Consider the following 17369-nt stretch of genomic DNA (forward strand, 5'->3'; position numbering starts at 1 on the left):
GAATGGGGCATCAGTTTACGGTTGGGAATTTGTTGTGTCACGCGGCTCGCGCCACATTCATTGTAGACAGCATCACTGATTATAATGGGTTCTATTTGCTTTTGTGGCGTTGCGTCGTGCCACCAGCGTCTGGTGTAGACATGGTGTAAAAAAGTTATACATCACAATTAATATCAATGCTCATATTAATTTAAAGTGCAAGCTACTTTAACATGGATCTACACGCTAAAAAAAATGCACGTTCATAGAACTTAGTATATTGCGTTTGATAAAAGCAAAGACACTTTAATTGTTAAGTTAAGTAAACTCAAGTTAAGTACTTCTCTCACCTTCTGATACCTTTAAAACAAACGCACACATGCTCACATTTAAAATGATAATTGACTAAGTCTACACAACAATGCTGAAAATGTAAAGAAAAAAAGGGCACATTTATATGTCTGGTGCATTTAGTTGCTATTTCTGTCTCTCTGTGTAAATAAGAAATTTAAATCAGCAGCAGATGTATAGAACAGCACTACAAAGCAAAGGTTTACTAGTACGGGCTCAATAGTTTTAACATACTGTCATGCTCACACTTCTAAACACTCAAAGCTATTGTGCAGAGATTCAAAACATATGTACAATAATATGTTTTAATATGGTAAACCCTTTGACTGACATGAGGCATGTAAACTTAAAAGTAAAAATAGAAAGAAAAAAAAACCTTGTGCACTTCTAGCAGCCATCACACTAAATCCGTTCAATCATAACAGTTCAGCAGAATCAAAAGTCTTTCATTATGACAGCAGAGCACAAACTAATCATTCAAACGCAACAAAGGACACACAGATGTCTTATCAGCGCAGTGCAGACAGTCTGTGGGAGCCCTTCAGGCTGCTATCAGCACGACAGCAAGGCCATGCTGATCCACAATACACAAAAATGAATAGATTTAGAGCAAAATGTACATAAACTTTATATGAAATTCAGGTTTTCTATGTTATTACACAGCTCCATTTCTTCTGATCACAACATTCTGCAGTGAACTTATAGTAAAACTATAATTGACCGGAAGTAGCTGTGTTATCCGCATCACTTTTGCGTTGGTTGTCTTCACCCAGTGAAGGATTGTTTTTGCCATAATGACCAGCTGACTCTGCATTAGTCTTTCCATGGCTTCATATATCATATAAATAGGGAAAGTTGATAAAATATTACAGAATACGACATCATGATTCAATGATCCAGGGTGACCTCTGTATCTTCTTATGGCTTTATTTTCTGCAACTACTAATAACAAAATGCTGTTTTAGGTAAAAACAGGGTGCGGTATGTGATATGCAATTAAGATACCAGCTGAGTAAACCATTTCAATAGCACTTCCATCAAAGAGTGTGGTTAAAGAAAAACAATACTTTGTTTACTCCAGGTGTATGAACAAAGGACTATGCTTAAGAGACCAATAATGTTCATTTTAAAGTCATGTTTACATTTAAATGGATTTAAAAATATCTTTAAAGTAATCTTGAAAAGTAGCCGCTATTATATATACCTATATATTGAATGTGCGTCTACAAAGGGTTACAAAACATCTTTACAAAAACAGTTTATTCTTGCCCAGCTGTAATAAGAAGCCGTCAGCCAATCACCCTTCAGGAGTCACAACATGCTCAACAAGCTTAGTGATCCAGTACTAATGTGGTTCAAAAGAAGCTCCTAACCACAGGTATCCTAAACACTCACTGACTGATTAATCTTTGAGTTTTAGATCAAAATAAATAAGTTAATTAAAAAAAAACAAGCTCTTTACACATCAAAAGAAGAAAAAAAAAAAAAAGAGGCTCACAAAAATAAAATGTTGGTGTCAGCACTGCACCCTAATAACCTAACCACCCATCAATTTGGGTAATCCAAAACTACGACGACAACAAGACTTTTTAGAAAAAAAAAAAAAAAAAAAAGAATATTTACTAATTACAGTAATTTTCTTTTACACAAGTTACAATATTAATGCATCTCAAATTTTTCAGTTTAAATATTAAAAACTAGAGCTCTTATTGTAGTGACACTTAATTCTGTTTAGTTAACGATTCTCATTACAAATCTAGTAAAATGCTGAAAACATTTTTGTCCACAAAAAAAAAAAAGACAAATGTGACAAATTGATCCTGACACATTAGCAGTGACATACGAAGTTCATGTGGAACAGCATTTACTGCAAAACTGAGGCATTCTGAGACACTGAAAACACTGGATCATGAGCTGCTCATGTGTTAATGAACACAGTGCTGCACTTCACCCAGAAACACGCAGTGCATCAGAAAAATAAATAAATAACAGCCTGATATGTGATGTGATAATCAGAACTAAGCCATATCTCAAGTTAAAATTTATTTAGATGAAGACTTAATTATTAGATTTTGAACCACCACCCAGCAGTTCCCACCGTTTGGGAAACCCTACCCTGGAGGAGTATGTTCATCTTACCGCCTGTTTGAGAAACCTGTCCCACTCTCCAGATAAACGCTAGCATGCTAAAACTCATTGATGCTAAAACTAATTTGATATTATATCCAAAAAGTCTTGCAAATCACACTCTGTAAAACAAGCTGCTCTCACCGGAGCATGGCCAAATCAAAACACCACAAAGTATGTTTATGGGCCATTTAACACGTGAACGAAACCTACAGAGAACTCTCATGAACGGTTGCCTTTTCCCACAGCCATTATTAGCGAGTTTACAAGAATTGTTCCAGTTAATTCACCATGGCAAAGCGGTATGAGAGCGCATAATTACTCAGACTCATTCAGAACTCATTACAGCGGACGAGAAGAGTTTTCCATGGCTGAGATAGCAGGAATGGGACATATTCTCGATTCTACCAATGACATTATTGCTACAGAGGCTCAACAAATATCCATTTTGTGCTGGGCCGGCAGTTCCTGCTGACATAAGAAAAACAGAGCTTCATTACTATAGGCCAGCCATTGTGTGCATGGATAAACAAATGCAGCCTGCTACAAAGCTCTCACTGTGACATGGCAGAGATGCGTCGTGTGGAGAGAGAGACAGAGATGGGGCGCCAGTCAACTGCTCTCTGGCAAGAATTGATTAAAATTAAACTTTTAATAAAACGTAAATTGTAATTCAATTAGACAAAGGTTAGAATAAACTGGTATCACACTTGACTTTTTTTTGTCCTGCTTACTTCTGAAATGATAGCTACACCCCAGTGGCATCCTAAAGAGGCCTACAAAATGGGCAAATGCCTTGAGACAATGCTGAAAAACTAGGATAATAGGATTTGGACATAACTTGTACTGAAAATTCAACGCACTTTGCAAGGTGCAGGTTGAACTGTATTGTGGAACTAAGGTGCAAAGATTTATTTGAAAATACATTGTGACGACCAAAAAAGCGATTCAATTCATCTTACCTGAACACAGCGTGCCCTTGTGTCGGGCACAGGAAAAGTCATCACACTCGCAGAAGGTGCCGTAGATTTTGCCAAACTCGGACTCGTAGCAAAGGCACTGGTTACAGCTGCATTCTCCGCGGCCGCTGCACACCTGCTTGCCCTCGGCCTCACGGCAGGCACTGAGGTGCTGGTAGTCGACCTCACCCTCCTGGCACTCGCAGCGGGCACCCAGGTAGCCGGGCTCACAACGGCACATCCCACAGCTGTAGGTGCCGGCGGAGTTGCAGCGGCTACTGTTGGGATCTGTGTGATACGTGCAGCTGCAATCACAGAGGTAGTCCACAGAGACCTTCAGGCGGTCTTTAAAACCAACAGGCCTGATGGTGAAACTCTTCTTGGTGCCTATCGGAGGACATCCTCGAGCGTCTACAGTTATGTTGAAGGAAACCTGCAAGAAAACAGACAACTCATTTTCTTGTATTGAAGACAAAATACACACACGAAAAAAATGACAGGGATGACTGAATGAATTCTGAACAGGAATGAATTTTGTAGGCCAACCTGGAAGTTAGCATCACCCTGGTTCCCTTGACTTTTGGATTATTGCAGAAAATAAGCTCTGTGACCAACTTAAGTTTGATTCTTACATGTTTTGTTCATCAAGATAATCTACACAAATGAACAATGAATGTTGAGGCCTAAAGACAATGACCAGAAGTAAAAAGCTGAGGTTGAAATATAAACGAACTACACAATCACTAAGCTTCTGACAACTCTTTCAATATTTATTTAAAATCAACAAGTTCGAATTGAGTTTGAGTTAGAACAACATGAGTATAAACACAACAAGGCTTTAATGAGTGGATAAACAGCGATTTGATGAGCTTCTGTGCTTGGTGTGATGACATTTAAATAATGTCATGTCCCAGAAAGCCCCTGTAGTCCCATTTAGCCACTTGTAAAATAATAATACAAAATTCACAAGTGACTCATTTTATATGGTATAGTAAAATGAGAAATTTTTTGGAACTTGTGTTAACCACAGACTATTCTTTCAGGCACTTAACTAAAAACCCATAAAAAAAAAAAAAAAACATTAATTTTGGGATGACCAAAGAAAAAGTTAAACTCAAAGGAAGGGGAGTTCTCTTCCTGGTGGCATGCATGACCTTATCGCTGAAGATAAGAGGGTTCAGTAACTGATGTAGATCATAGCTGTCAGATTAATGCTAGACCATCAAACCAGAGACAAGCCAGACTCCACCCTGATGATGACCACCCAGAGGAAGGAAGTCTAGAAGAGGTTTCATCCAGACTAGTCAAGACTTGATCTACAATCAGTCAATTTCTGGTAAGATGGTGAGATGAAACTAATTTCTCAGTTTTAGTATTCCACTTGAGATGTGGTTTAAGTTTCATACAATTGCACTGGAATTATGCAACATGCAGTGCAAAAAAAAAAAAAAAAAAAAAGCATTAAAACAAATGTATTTTCCCAGAAGTGAGAAAACTTCATGTGTGGATCCTCAGGAGCAGAGAACCCGACACCTTTAAAAACATGTAGTCTGGCTGGCCTTTGATTCAGAACCGCCCAGGGGAGAGGACAAGCCCAACATGCTGAGTCTGAACGCTTTGAAGTAGCATTTCAGATCAGTGGGCCCTCCAGACCCGAGAGCTCAAAGCTCAGAGCCGAACACTGGGCCACAGAGGGTCATGCTGATGGAGGTGGACTAGAGGCTCACATGTACCCTTAATCACAATGAAGGGCTAAGGCTGTCAAAGATATTTTAATGGAAAAGGGGTTGTTGTAAATTTGATAGCACTGGTTTCTCTACAACAAAGTAACTTTTGATGGTCCCTTTTGAACATTCGGTTGACTATAAGTAACTTTGCAACTACATGTCAACTAATTTTCATTAGAATATTAGTAGAATATCTGCTTAATATCTGCTAACTCTTTATTGTGATGGTCCTCCAACAGACATTCTTACTGACTATAACTTTGCAACTACATGTCAACTTATTTAACCCTACCAGTCTACTAGTACTCTTAACACTCTAATGAGAGTTATTAGACATAGGTGCAACGTTACTTCTAGTCAACAGAATGTGTTAAAGGGACCATCAAAAAGTGAAACCAACACATTTTAGTGTAAAAATAGTGAAAACCTGACAAATGGGATGCAAGCAAGAAAATGCGCTTCTTATTCAAAATGTCTATTTTTGTACCAGTGTACTTTTGTTTTTTTACTGTTGAACTATTCGGAAAAGGTTCTTGTAGGCTACTGGCATACCAACTGTTACTGCAACGATGAATAACTGCTAATGTTTTGGACCTGTCCATCATTCTTTGATTGTTGGTTTTTATTTTGTTGTTGTTTGCTCAATTTACATCTGCAAGCTTGTCTTTATTTGCAGTAATCCAATTGTATAAATAATTTATACATAAGAGATCAAAGGTTTGGGGCCAGAAAGACTTTTTTATATGTTTTTGTAAAGTCTCTTATGCTCACAGATGCTGCATTTATTTGATCAAAATCACAATTTTATTAGAATTTAAAATAACTTTTTTCAATTTCAGTAGATTTTAAAATGTAATTTATTCCTGTAAAGCTGAATTTTCAGCATCATTACTCCAGTCCTCAGTGTCACATGATGTTGAAAGAAGATTTGTGATGAATAGAAAGTTCAAAAGAACATAATTCATAATAAAAATATTTTGTAAGATAATATTAAAATATTCTGTAGCATTGTACATTTTATTTACCATCAATTTTGGTCAAGTTAATGTACCCTTGTTGAATAAAAGTATTAAATTATTATTATTTTTTAAATTCTTACTGACCCCAACTTCTGAATGGTAGTCTATATATAAAAAATTGTGCAAGTAATATTAACTGTAGAAAAATCAACAACATTTTAACATTACATCAAACATAGCAATATTTGATCACATATTATCCAGCATTAACGTGCTCCTTAAAGACCACGCTCAAAGGCATCACAAAAAAAAAAGAGGTAAAATGAGGGGTCAGGCAAGGGCACAAAAAGAAGACTTTTTCCTCAATGAGGCAATGAACTGCAGAATAGGATTAAGGAGACATGTGAGTCACGAGAACATGGCAACAGTTAGATGAAGACAGACGGCATTAGAAAACTCCATGAAATCTGTGTAGTTGGGCAGAGTGAAGAGTGGACATATAATGAGCCATCAATGGCCAAAACTGTATACTGCATACTAATATAAATGCATACCAATCGAAGACTTGGGAAAACACTGCCAATGTTCTACATTTAGTGATTGATCCAAGACTGATCCGTGTGTTTGCAGAAGTAGTTTGTGAAAGCCCTAAAGCCAGAGCAGCAGAAGTCCTGAATAGATGTCAATAAACTGAAGCATCAGTCAGAATAGAAGGTTTAATGGTTTTCATAATCTGACATTCTGTGTCTGAGCATGCAGTAAGAATGCTAAACTGTTAACAGCAGATAATAACATGGAGAGGATGCCAGAAAAAGAAAAAAAAAAATATATATATAACTTGACGTGAAGTATTCACTGTGCTATAAAACTAAAATATTATATACATATATACAGTATATATTAATTAATTAATCCTAAATTGTCATTATTAGTTATTGTTTTTAATTACTAAAGCACATCATTTCAATGTACTAAACTAAAATACATTTACAATAAAAACTATAATTGTATTTAAATAATAATAATAATAAAAAACACCTGGATAATCCTAAAATAACATCTCCCGATCACCCGGTTTTATTTTATGATTATCGGCTTGATATACAGTGTCACTTACTTATTACAATATAACATGTATTTAAAAAAGGCTATTATTATTATTATACTATTAATATTAGTGTAATAATAAACATAACTACAACTACTATTCTTATCAAGTGTTTGGATTATATAATTAATATGCATAAGCATTTATTTATTTATAAAAAAATAAAATAATAATAATAAATATACATATACATACATATATACATATATACACACACACACACATATATATATATATATATATATATATATATATATATATATATATATATATAATAAGAGCCATCACTGCTCCTGACTGTACAAAAACACCCACCACATTCCATACTGTTCATGCATTTGCACAACAGTGAGCAAAGCTTTAAAAATCCATGGCAAACAAAGTCTATCCTAAAGTAAACTGATGTTTCCTGGGACACCATCCAGCTTAATATAGGATTAGATCAATGTATTATGTATGGGACATTTTAGTAGTCTCTAGGGGCTTGAATCCACTTCTGTGAAAGGAATCTAAGCTTAACTTTAGAATCTGGGCTACCGCCTCTGTATCTAAGGCCCGTGTTTTTCCACAGCTCCTCGCCCAAAAGAGCTCAGCGCTATTGTGCGAGCCCATTGAAATGCAGCATCCGACTCCTCGGAGGGTTCGGTGGAGGACTGTGAGGGATACAAGGGATTCTGTTTGGGTTGTGCCCCCCTTTCTAAAGGCATGATTGGCACTCGGGCACGGTGTGACAAATTTCCCTCGTGGATGAGACAAAAAGATCCCAGCCTATTGGAGCAGCCAGAGAAAATTGGGTTGCTTCATTCATTGTGGTTATTCAGTTCTCTTCTACCCCTCCACTATTCCTTCTACACTCCTCCACATTCAGTTAGGCAGAATGGGAATGGAACAGGAGAAACTGGAGGGTCAGATCACTGCATGGTGACATGTACCAAGTAGTGCTATAGAAGTTTTACAATGCCCATCTAATTAAGAATGTATGGGAGATCCAACAATGACAAACACCATCACCTTGTGAACACTGAAAAAAAAAAGCATTCTTTCAGAGTAAACGTTAATTATACAAGCACTGTTGGATACAACATGTGGTCTTGATTGCTTCGGTAATCTGCATGCTATGATACTGTAAAATGTAGTTACCATAACACTCTGAAAGGGCTCTCTAAGCAATTTCATCTTTTTCACTCTAAACAGAGAGCGAGTCTGCTGCGGCTGACACTGCATAATGGCATGAGAGTGCGGACCACGGCATGTTATTAAAATCCTGCATGTTATCATTGAGCAGACAACACGTTATCATTGAGCAAACAACACATCATCTATAATACAGGAAGTGCTAAACAATATGCCTGAAAGTGTGTGATAGCATTTCAGCCATGTTCCTATGACCTGCTAAAAACCTGAAATCTTCCTGTCAATGCATTTAGTTTTCAAAGTTATTTCTGACTCAAATACTAGATCTTCTGGTGTTAATATGGTCAAATTTAAGATTTGAGATGGAATAAAAAAAAAAAAAAAAATGTCATGCTCTAGAATAAACATTTGACATTCTTTCCATTTTAGTCTCTTTTGCTGTATTTCCCTGCCACTGTATTTCACTTCCTTAAAGATAGTGAAAGAAAATATGTTGCTTTCATATCCAGGGCATTATGTATGAGGTCAACAAAGGCCAAATGGGGGAAGAAAAAAAAAGTTTCAAACTGTGTAAACATGATCTGAACATTTAGGAAGACTGAAAGGTCTAAGCCTTTCGGTCACTTTTTCTACATCCTCCTTAAGAGTACAACTACCATCAGTTTAGTAGTATTAGGAAACAGGATACAGGATACAGAACCCTGTGCTCAATCCAAAATGTATAAATAAGATGTGAGCTCCTTGCCACAGACCTCATTCACTCAGGTTGCAGACTGAGAGACAGGATCAACTGTGATCCATTTTAAACCTTTTTGGAAAAGGCACAAGCATGATTTGATAAAATATAAAGTACTAACAGTGTCACCAATTTTGAGGTCAGCACACTTGCGGAGGCCGGTCAGGGGCTGGCCGTCTTGGCAGGTGGCGGTGAAGGCCAGACTGAGATCTTCAGGATGATCCCACACACTCAGCTCAACTTTCGACCTGATGTTCTACATGAAAAAACAAAAACAAAAATCAAGCAAATGATCCAAAAAACAAAGCAATCCAACATTCCCTAGTAACAGTTTGAAAGGTAATGGAGATGTTCCAGAATTATATATTTGGTTTCTATAATGCTTTAAAAAGTAAAACCACAAGCGTTCAATCATATTCTTGGATCAAATACTATCACTGAAAACAACACATTAGATCATATCCATAACAATAATCATAGACTTTGGTATTTTAGTGTAAACTAACAGTCAGGAGAGATGAGGAATTAGATCCTCTGGGTCAAACCCTAACTTGATATTTGGTCAGTGTTTGTCCTCAGTTAAAAACTGATTAATATTTTATATATTATAAAATATATTTATATATAATATATTATAAAAATTTCCTCCAATATATAGCTACAGAAAAAAAAAAGAAAAAAAGAAGCTCTTCAGCCAAATAACATCTTTCAAGACCATTTCTTGGACCACAGCAGCGATCTTCCAATGCAGCAACAAACACAGAGTATCAGATCTTCACAAGCCAGAACTATCAGACTGCAAAGCTGACTGTGTGAACTAAAGCAAAAACATGGACGAGCCCATCAAATGTTCTGCAATGACAAAAACAGGAAATTCCTTATCTTATGTAATCATGTGATCACACAGTGAAGACACAGCAAAAGACCAAAGGTTTTCTAAATAACACTTCACAACATCATCTGTTCTTAATTCAATTCAATTTCGAACAATTTATTAGCTGAAAACCAGGGGGAATTAATTCGGTTGCCAATTAAACTGGAATCAATTTACATAGAATACTTTAGGTGAGTGATGGTTATTTATCACTATGCTGTTGTGTTGATAAAACAGTTGCCTGACTCTGAAGTGTGTCGACCACATTGCCTGAAAATGAACCGTGCGTTCATAATGGGCTGTCACTATACATCACAGCTTCAACCCCATTATACACTCTTGAAAGGAAATAAAAGCATGAAGGGGTCAGTCTTGGGGTCACCAAGAGCACATTTTCTTTTATGTGCACCAGCTACCCGTGTTTCAAATAGGACTATACAGGGGCACAGGGTGATTTTTTAGGTTGGAGGTGCTGAATAAATAGCATAAAGAAAAAAAAAAAAAAAAGAAAAAAAAAAAATATAATAATAATAATAATAATAATAATAATAATAATAATATATATATATATATATATATATATATATATATATATATATATATATATATATATATATATATATATATATATATATATATATATATATATATATATATATATGAAGAGTTCAGATGCAAAAACCTCTAAGTGCCATCTGAAATTTTCTTCTAGAATGATCATTTTTATCAAGCTCGTATATTTAAGTTCAGTAATTTCACTTAAATGGCAATGAAAATTACCTATTAATTGCCATTTAAGTGAAATTACTGAACTTAAATAAACGAGCTTGATAAAAATGATCATTCTAGAAGAAAATTATATATATATATATATATATATATATATATATATATATATATATATATATATATATATATATATATATATATATATATATATATATATATATATATATATATATATATATACACATCAATGCCACAAAGCATAACAAACAATCCTCAAGAACGCTTGTTTAAATATATGGAGCATACAGTAAATTTTTGACAGAAAATAAAAAATAGTGATACTTACAATCGTAGTGCAACAAGGAATGTATTTGTAATGCGCCATTTTAAAAAGGGCTATTGAGGTATTTTTGCAAGCTATTAACAAGCCTTCACTGCCACAGGAAATAAACAATGAATAAATAAAAAACACTTCTGCCTATGTTACAGACTTGCACTCCAAAGTGGAGTGCAGCGGAAACCCACCAGTAGGTGGCAAGCAAGTCACTCGCTGCATCCAAAATCAAATACTTTCCTAGAATATAGTATGCGAAAAACAGTATGGCAACAGTATGTCCGAATGCATAGTATTCGAAAAACAGTAGGTGAAAAGTCCCAGAATGACCTACAACTTCCGGCGAGATTCTGAAGTGTGCATTTGGTCGACACTTTACTATCCCATGAGGCCACGGGAGAGGATTTATGAGTTCTTTTTTTTTTTACTACCCACATTCATACTATATAGAAAGTACTTTATGTTGCGAAGTAAGTTCAAATTCAAATGTAGTACCTGCTCAGACAAATGCGATTTTGGAAGCAGCGACTGTCTTAATGAGTCCAAATTGTGTTGAGTTAAAAAAAAAAAAAAAACTTACATTGTATGCGTTCACTATTAGCTGAATAATGTTTTTGGAGTCTTGGTCCAAAATTTCCACTGTAGTCCCAGGGATCAACGCAGTGAGATTCTATGGGTAAAAATACATTAAGAACACATTAAACACAAAACAAAAACCGCTCAACATCAATCAATATAGCTTATGTGGAATGAGAGGTACCTTGTAAAGAACATAGTGTCTTTTGGTCACTGCAAAGATGAGGAAAATATTGTTTTCAGCCAGTTTCTCTCCAAGTAGAGCGAGTGAAGGGTAGTCCTGTGGAGAGATGACACATGTCCATATATCAGTAAGATACATTCAAGCAATCCCTCACTCCCTGCAGCACTCTTTCTGTCAGGAAGTTTGCAAAAGGAAGTCATCGCTCTTCTGATTCCCCTCCACGGTTTCCGTTATCCTTCCCACCCATTTCCTCTGAATACAGCGACAGGCGTTCTCTGCTAAACTGCCTGAGTACACAGGGAGTTTGTACTCAAATCTCTTTAACCAACGATCATCGATGTGTTAAGCACATTTGAGGAACGTTTCCTTACAGAACAAGATGGATGCGTAAATATTCAATCCTAGTTTGCAGTAGAAGGCACACACTGCTTTTGTTTGTTTTCCTTCTGTCTGAGCGATCTCTCTCACCCTCAAAACATTCAGCTACTTTGGATGGAGACCAAACTGCTAAACGAGCACTGCATCTGTTCTTGCACTTTGACATAGATGGGGAATAACAATTTATCCAGTTCAAAGCCATAAAAAAAAAAAAAAAATCATATGGTGAAAGGAGAAGGGAGAAGGAAACAATAAGTGCACAAAAGCTTCCCATTAAATCTGAATGATCTGCAATGCCTTTGAAGGTTTTGTTATGCTGTTCAGCAAACACAGACCTGCATTTCAGACAATCATTGTGTGTTATCATCAAGCATTTATAGCTGATGGAAGTTAAGGGCAAGAAATTAGTTATTAAGTATGTTTAAATAAAACAAGCTCATTCAGAGTCTGCAGTTCATTTATCCAAAGCAAAACAACATGTAGTCTTCACATTTTTTTGGTTCAGCCATTTAAAATGAAATGACAGAGTTTTGTGGTGTAAAAGCTTTACCATCTTTGTTGAAGCGCTGTACTCGTTCTTGTCGTTCAGGTGACACTGTCCATCGTGAGGATGCACTAGTCCACCGAGCTTGCCGTCCAAAGCCAAGTGAGGGACGTCATCGGTGGCAAACACCAGGAGATGATAGGCTTCTTTCCTCCAGCCAATCCTCTCCTGCCACAATGACACCAAACTTTCATTTATACCAGCCTATATCTTTTTGTATCTCAATACCATGTTCATTTGATTGTTACACAGTGATTTTAATTTTAATAATTATTCCAATTAGTTTGTTGTTGTTAGTTGATGGATATAGTTTACAGTTTTATCTATAGTTGATGGATCAGTTCAGTAATATTACAGTTGTCAGAATATGTATCAACATATGGACATTATCAGCGTTTTTCAAATCAAACACGTATATAAGATACTTTTCTAGAAATACATTCATTTAAAAATAAGTAGTAGTAGTATAAAGTAGTAGATGAAATACATCTGCGAAGCATTTGGTTAATTCTTTCATCATTTTTATATATTTTTTATTATGCATGCAGCTTTTATGGCCTCATATTAATTTAGACTAAATAGATACTTTTAAACATTCATGTCAACATAGGACCATTTCAATTTCTTTTTCAAAGTTAATTTAAGGCAAAAGGGGGTGATTGGTGACTAGCCACAGTTCATAGATTCATATATATAAAAAAAAATTAACCTAAAATCTACACAATCTAGCAGACAGCACCTGCTAACTAGTGCTTTAGAAACACATGGTAAATTCAACACTAAACACAAGATTTCATTAGCCTCACAAACAAACACGTATAGCGGATAAATGGGCAAGGCTCTCCTCTTTCATTCAGCGTAAACCGCACAGTCTCTTTCTCTCATGCATGCTGTGATTGTGCCTTTCATGGCAAAGCAAATATTTTTACAGCCTATGATGTCAGGCAATATTAGCGTGTCTCTTTTAAGTCTCAGACACACCTGTATCTCTTCTGAGAAAACTCAGACAGCAAAGCAAAAAAAGGATTATCTGAAGACATTCTCTCTTTTCATTAAACCTTGCTGGACAGGCTTGATGTCCCTATAGGGAGTTGAAGGAGTCAAAGCAGCAGCAAAATGACCACTCCTGTCCTGACTGACTGCTTACCTTGCAAACTGCAGCCTGCAGAATGGCATCAAACCCCCCCTCTGGTGCATCTCTGTTACGTGACACCATCTGCTTCTGCACTTCCTCGTTGAAACGATCAACCTTGTCCGTAAGAGACAAGAGGTGACGAAAGCCAAATGTGGGGACACAGTTTGGGAACAACTTATACCTGTAATAAGAGAGGAATGATAAACACCAAATATTGAAAACATAACTTGAATCCTAATATTGTGCTTTTTGATATCATACTACTAATATTATATATATATATATATATATATATATATATATATATATATATATATATATATATATATATATATATATATATATATATATATATATATATATATATATATATATATTATCGTTAAATATATAAAAATATTATATTATATATAAATATTTAAAATTCAGAACAAAAAAAACATCTATAGATTATTTAAATGTACACATGTTCAAGCATAGTAAATAAGTAAATAGTCTTTAAAATGCATTAAATTAATGAAAATAACACCAATGCCATTGGCAATTATATATATATTTTTTTTTTTTTTTAAATACATCGAAAATATTAATGGATGCTATGTTAGGTTAGATATAGAATAGAATAGAATAGAATAGAATAGAATAGAATAGAATGAGGCATTTATATAGCGCTTTCATATGTACTACTGTACACCCAAAGCGCTTTACAATCATATCAGGGGTCTCTCCTCAACCACCACCAGTGTGCATATATAAAAAAGTATCAATTTCAATTTTAAATAATATTTGAGGTTTACTAGTTGCAGAACAAGGGACATGCTTGTTGACATATTGTCTGTTCCTATGATTTCTGTTGTGGTACAGTGAGCATTCAAGAGGGCTGAGTGCATAACCTACATGGCCACTGATGCATGATGGGCTGCAGACTGCATGGAGTAATAGCTTCTTTGGGACATGTGCTGTACTGGCTTTGCAACCTCAATCTGCTGTCACACTTTTAAAAGTCTACCATTATTTTCCATTGGATCAGAATGATAACCACCAGTGACAGCAGGACTTTTTTTCTGAACTAGATTAAGTTTTGACTTTTGAGTGTTACATAAGATTTTGGATTAGTCCAAAACTGTGACATGCCAAGGGCTTTTGAATTTCAATGATGCACTTTTCTCTAAGACAAGGCTACGCCAAAGCAGGGCTATTTTTAGTAATACAAGATAAATAAATGAAGACATATTCACTTCCCCAGTTGAAAAAGTGTCTCCAAACTGTTCTCACTAACAAGTAGCTGTTCCTTCCATTCAGTTTCTTTCATTGCATAACAAAGGGAAAGCCAAACCGGTTTACAGCTCATCACAGATCTGTAAGAGACGTCTCTTACCCATTGCATGGGTTGTCCTGGTACTTGGGGGCTGTGTAGGAGAAGGGTGAGATGTTCTTATCCACAAAGGAGCCAAAACCAAGGCGGAAGTTACTTGTGAGCTTCCTCATTTCCTCAGCCAGTTTGGTGCCCAGGTTGCGGATTGTGTCCAGATCGTCCTTCATTGAGAGCGAGAGGTCCATCAGGTAGTACAAATCAACAGGGTAGTCTTCGACAGGGCGCACTTGTACCTCAAAGGAAATCTGGTCACCTGAAGAATGGAAGAAAGAGTCACTACATTAACAGACCATATAAATGTATCTACAAATACATTTTATTTCATTCTTTTTCTCCTCTAAATCTATCAGCAGAAGCATACCAGGCCTTAAGCTGAGAGAGATCTTCTGTGGGTATATCTGGATGACATCATACTGGGTCACCCCAGAACCTTTGGAGCTCAGGGGTTTGCTCTGCAAAAGAGAGCTACCACTCCTGGGATTCTCTATAAAAGGAGCATCACATCCTCTTTTCAGTAAGTTCTGGCTAAAGTCACATCGTGAAGTGAGAGTTCTGGTCTGTCCAAAGTCCTGAATCAGGGAAAAAGAAAGATCACTGTCTAAGCAATGTAGGGAAACCATTAAATAAACGAGCAAACCCACAAATGCAGGGAAATAGAGCACTAATGCTCTTAGTAACCTGTCGACAGTTCAAGTGTATTCAAATTAATAAATCAGTGCCTTGTCTGCCTAACTAGACGACATTTGAATGAGTCTATGATGCCTATAATACCGTCTTGGTATGCAGCTCAGTAGTTTGAGAGTGAGACACAGCCACATTCAAAAACCAAGTGTCAGCCAATGTCTGGCAGGAATGTAGGCGCACGCACCTCTTGCGCGCACCAGGCGCAGCTCGGGTGAATGAGGAAACACTCTTCACAAGACGAGGCGCTGCCGCTCATGCAAACATTAAGACCTAGAGAGGAAAAGAGAGTCCATTCAAGTCAAACAGGAATTATGAATCTGTGCATAATTCAGACTCGTTCATCTAGAGGACTACTACAAAGTAGACTACTACGTCAGACACGGAATTGCTCAGAAAAGTAACTAGGACGAACTGACCCCTCGTTATCATAATGGAGAAATAAAAACATAAATAAATGGGGGGGTTGGATGCAATTAATTCTTACAGAAACTATTGAGTAAATCAGTCAATTTAAAAAAATACAATTTATATGGATTTATTTTCACAACATTCACATCTGTTTATTTATTCGCATTTACTAATCTCATATGTATTAAATAATTTTTATTTGGACATCCAGATTAGAGATGCGTTTTTTTTATCCCAACGAAAGTAGTCCCTTTGAGTTAAATACCGATGACATTGTGCTTTCACTAAACACTGCACTTATACTTACCATTGACGCTGTGAATAAACATTTCCAAGACCATGCAAACTAGAAGAGCCGGGTGACGTGTAAATGGGCAAAGTTTCCACATTATTCCTTGCAAAATCAAAACCCCGTTCAACATCAAAGGAGTTTTTGTCCAATTGTATAAAAAGATTGTATTATTTTATATAGTGAGTGGCTGAGATCTTCTCTTTGTCCATCCTCTCCACATCACAGCGGCACTTCATGACTGAAGTTAGCGTCCAGTGCAGAGAACTGCATTGGTAAACACAGGAGTAAAATCCGAGGCGTCTGAACAATAATCCACATTCGAAGTTATGGTTACTGTCGCGCTGTCTGGGGTCCACTGCAATAATTCAGCCTGCACTGCATCCATTACTGGCTTTCAAATCTTCAGTCGCAAGAACATTTAAACTTAGTGAACATGCCGTTTTTATCCATCCTCCGGTTGTTTTCGGCGTGAAAGTTCAGTAGTTGAGTGCCTGCCGCGTCCCTCACATTAAAACTCCGCCCATGGGAAACGAGGCAGGACTTTTTTTCCCAATCAGGTTTCAGACAAATCCCGCCCCCTGCAACTGGGATTGGCTAGTAAGGGCGACTTCAAGGCATGCTCCGATTGGACAGTTAACAGGTCATTCAAATGTCGTTACCAATCAAAGAAAATAACAATCAGGCGAAGGACGGTGATGGTCATGTTTGAGGGGAAAACTAGAAAGCGACAGAAACATTTAACCCTTTAATTAGTTGGCCCCAGTAACCAGTGAGGG

General features: G+C 36.4%; 1 protein-coding gene across 1 annotated transcript in view; it reads right to left on the reverse strand.

Annotated features, from left to right (window-relative positions):
- Positions 1–17111, reverse strand: part of itgb5 (integrin, beta 5) — a 36081-nt gene extending 18970 nt beyond the window's left edge. The window contains exons 1-10 of the mRNA XM_081368809.1: positions 16609–17111; positions 16078–16163; positions 15571–15778; positions 15213–15462; positions 13847–14015; positions 12706–12867; positions 11778–11873; positions 11598–11687; positions 9202–9336; positions 3420–3849 (exon numbers count right to left, since the gene is read on the reverse strand). Of these exons, the coding sequence (XP_081224935.1) occupies positions 3420–3849; positions 9202–9336; positions 11598–11687; positions 11778–11873; positions 12706–12867; positions 13847–14015; positions 15213–15462; positions 15571–15778; positions 16078–16163; positions 16609–16723 (1741 nt within the window). The 5' untranslated portion in view covers positions 16724–17111. The remainder of the gene's footprint in view (positions 1–3419; positions 3850–9201; positions 9337–11597; positions 11688–11777; positions 11874–12705; positions 12868–13846; positions 14016–15212; positions 15463–15570; positions 15779–16077; positions 16164–16608) is intronic.
- Positions 17112–17369: the final 258 nt, after the last annotated feature.

Source organism: Scardinius erythrophthalmus (genome assembly GCF_964197995.2).
Source record: "Scardinius erythrophthalmus genome assembly, chromosome: 6".
Taxonomy (NCBI): Eukaryota; Metazoa; Chordata; class Actinopteri; order Cypriniformes; family Leuciscidae; genus Scardinius; species Scardinius erythrophthalmus.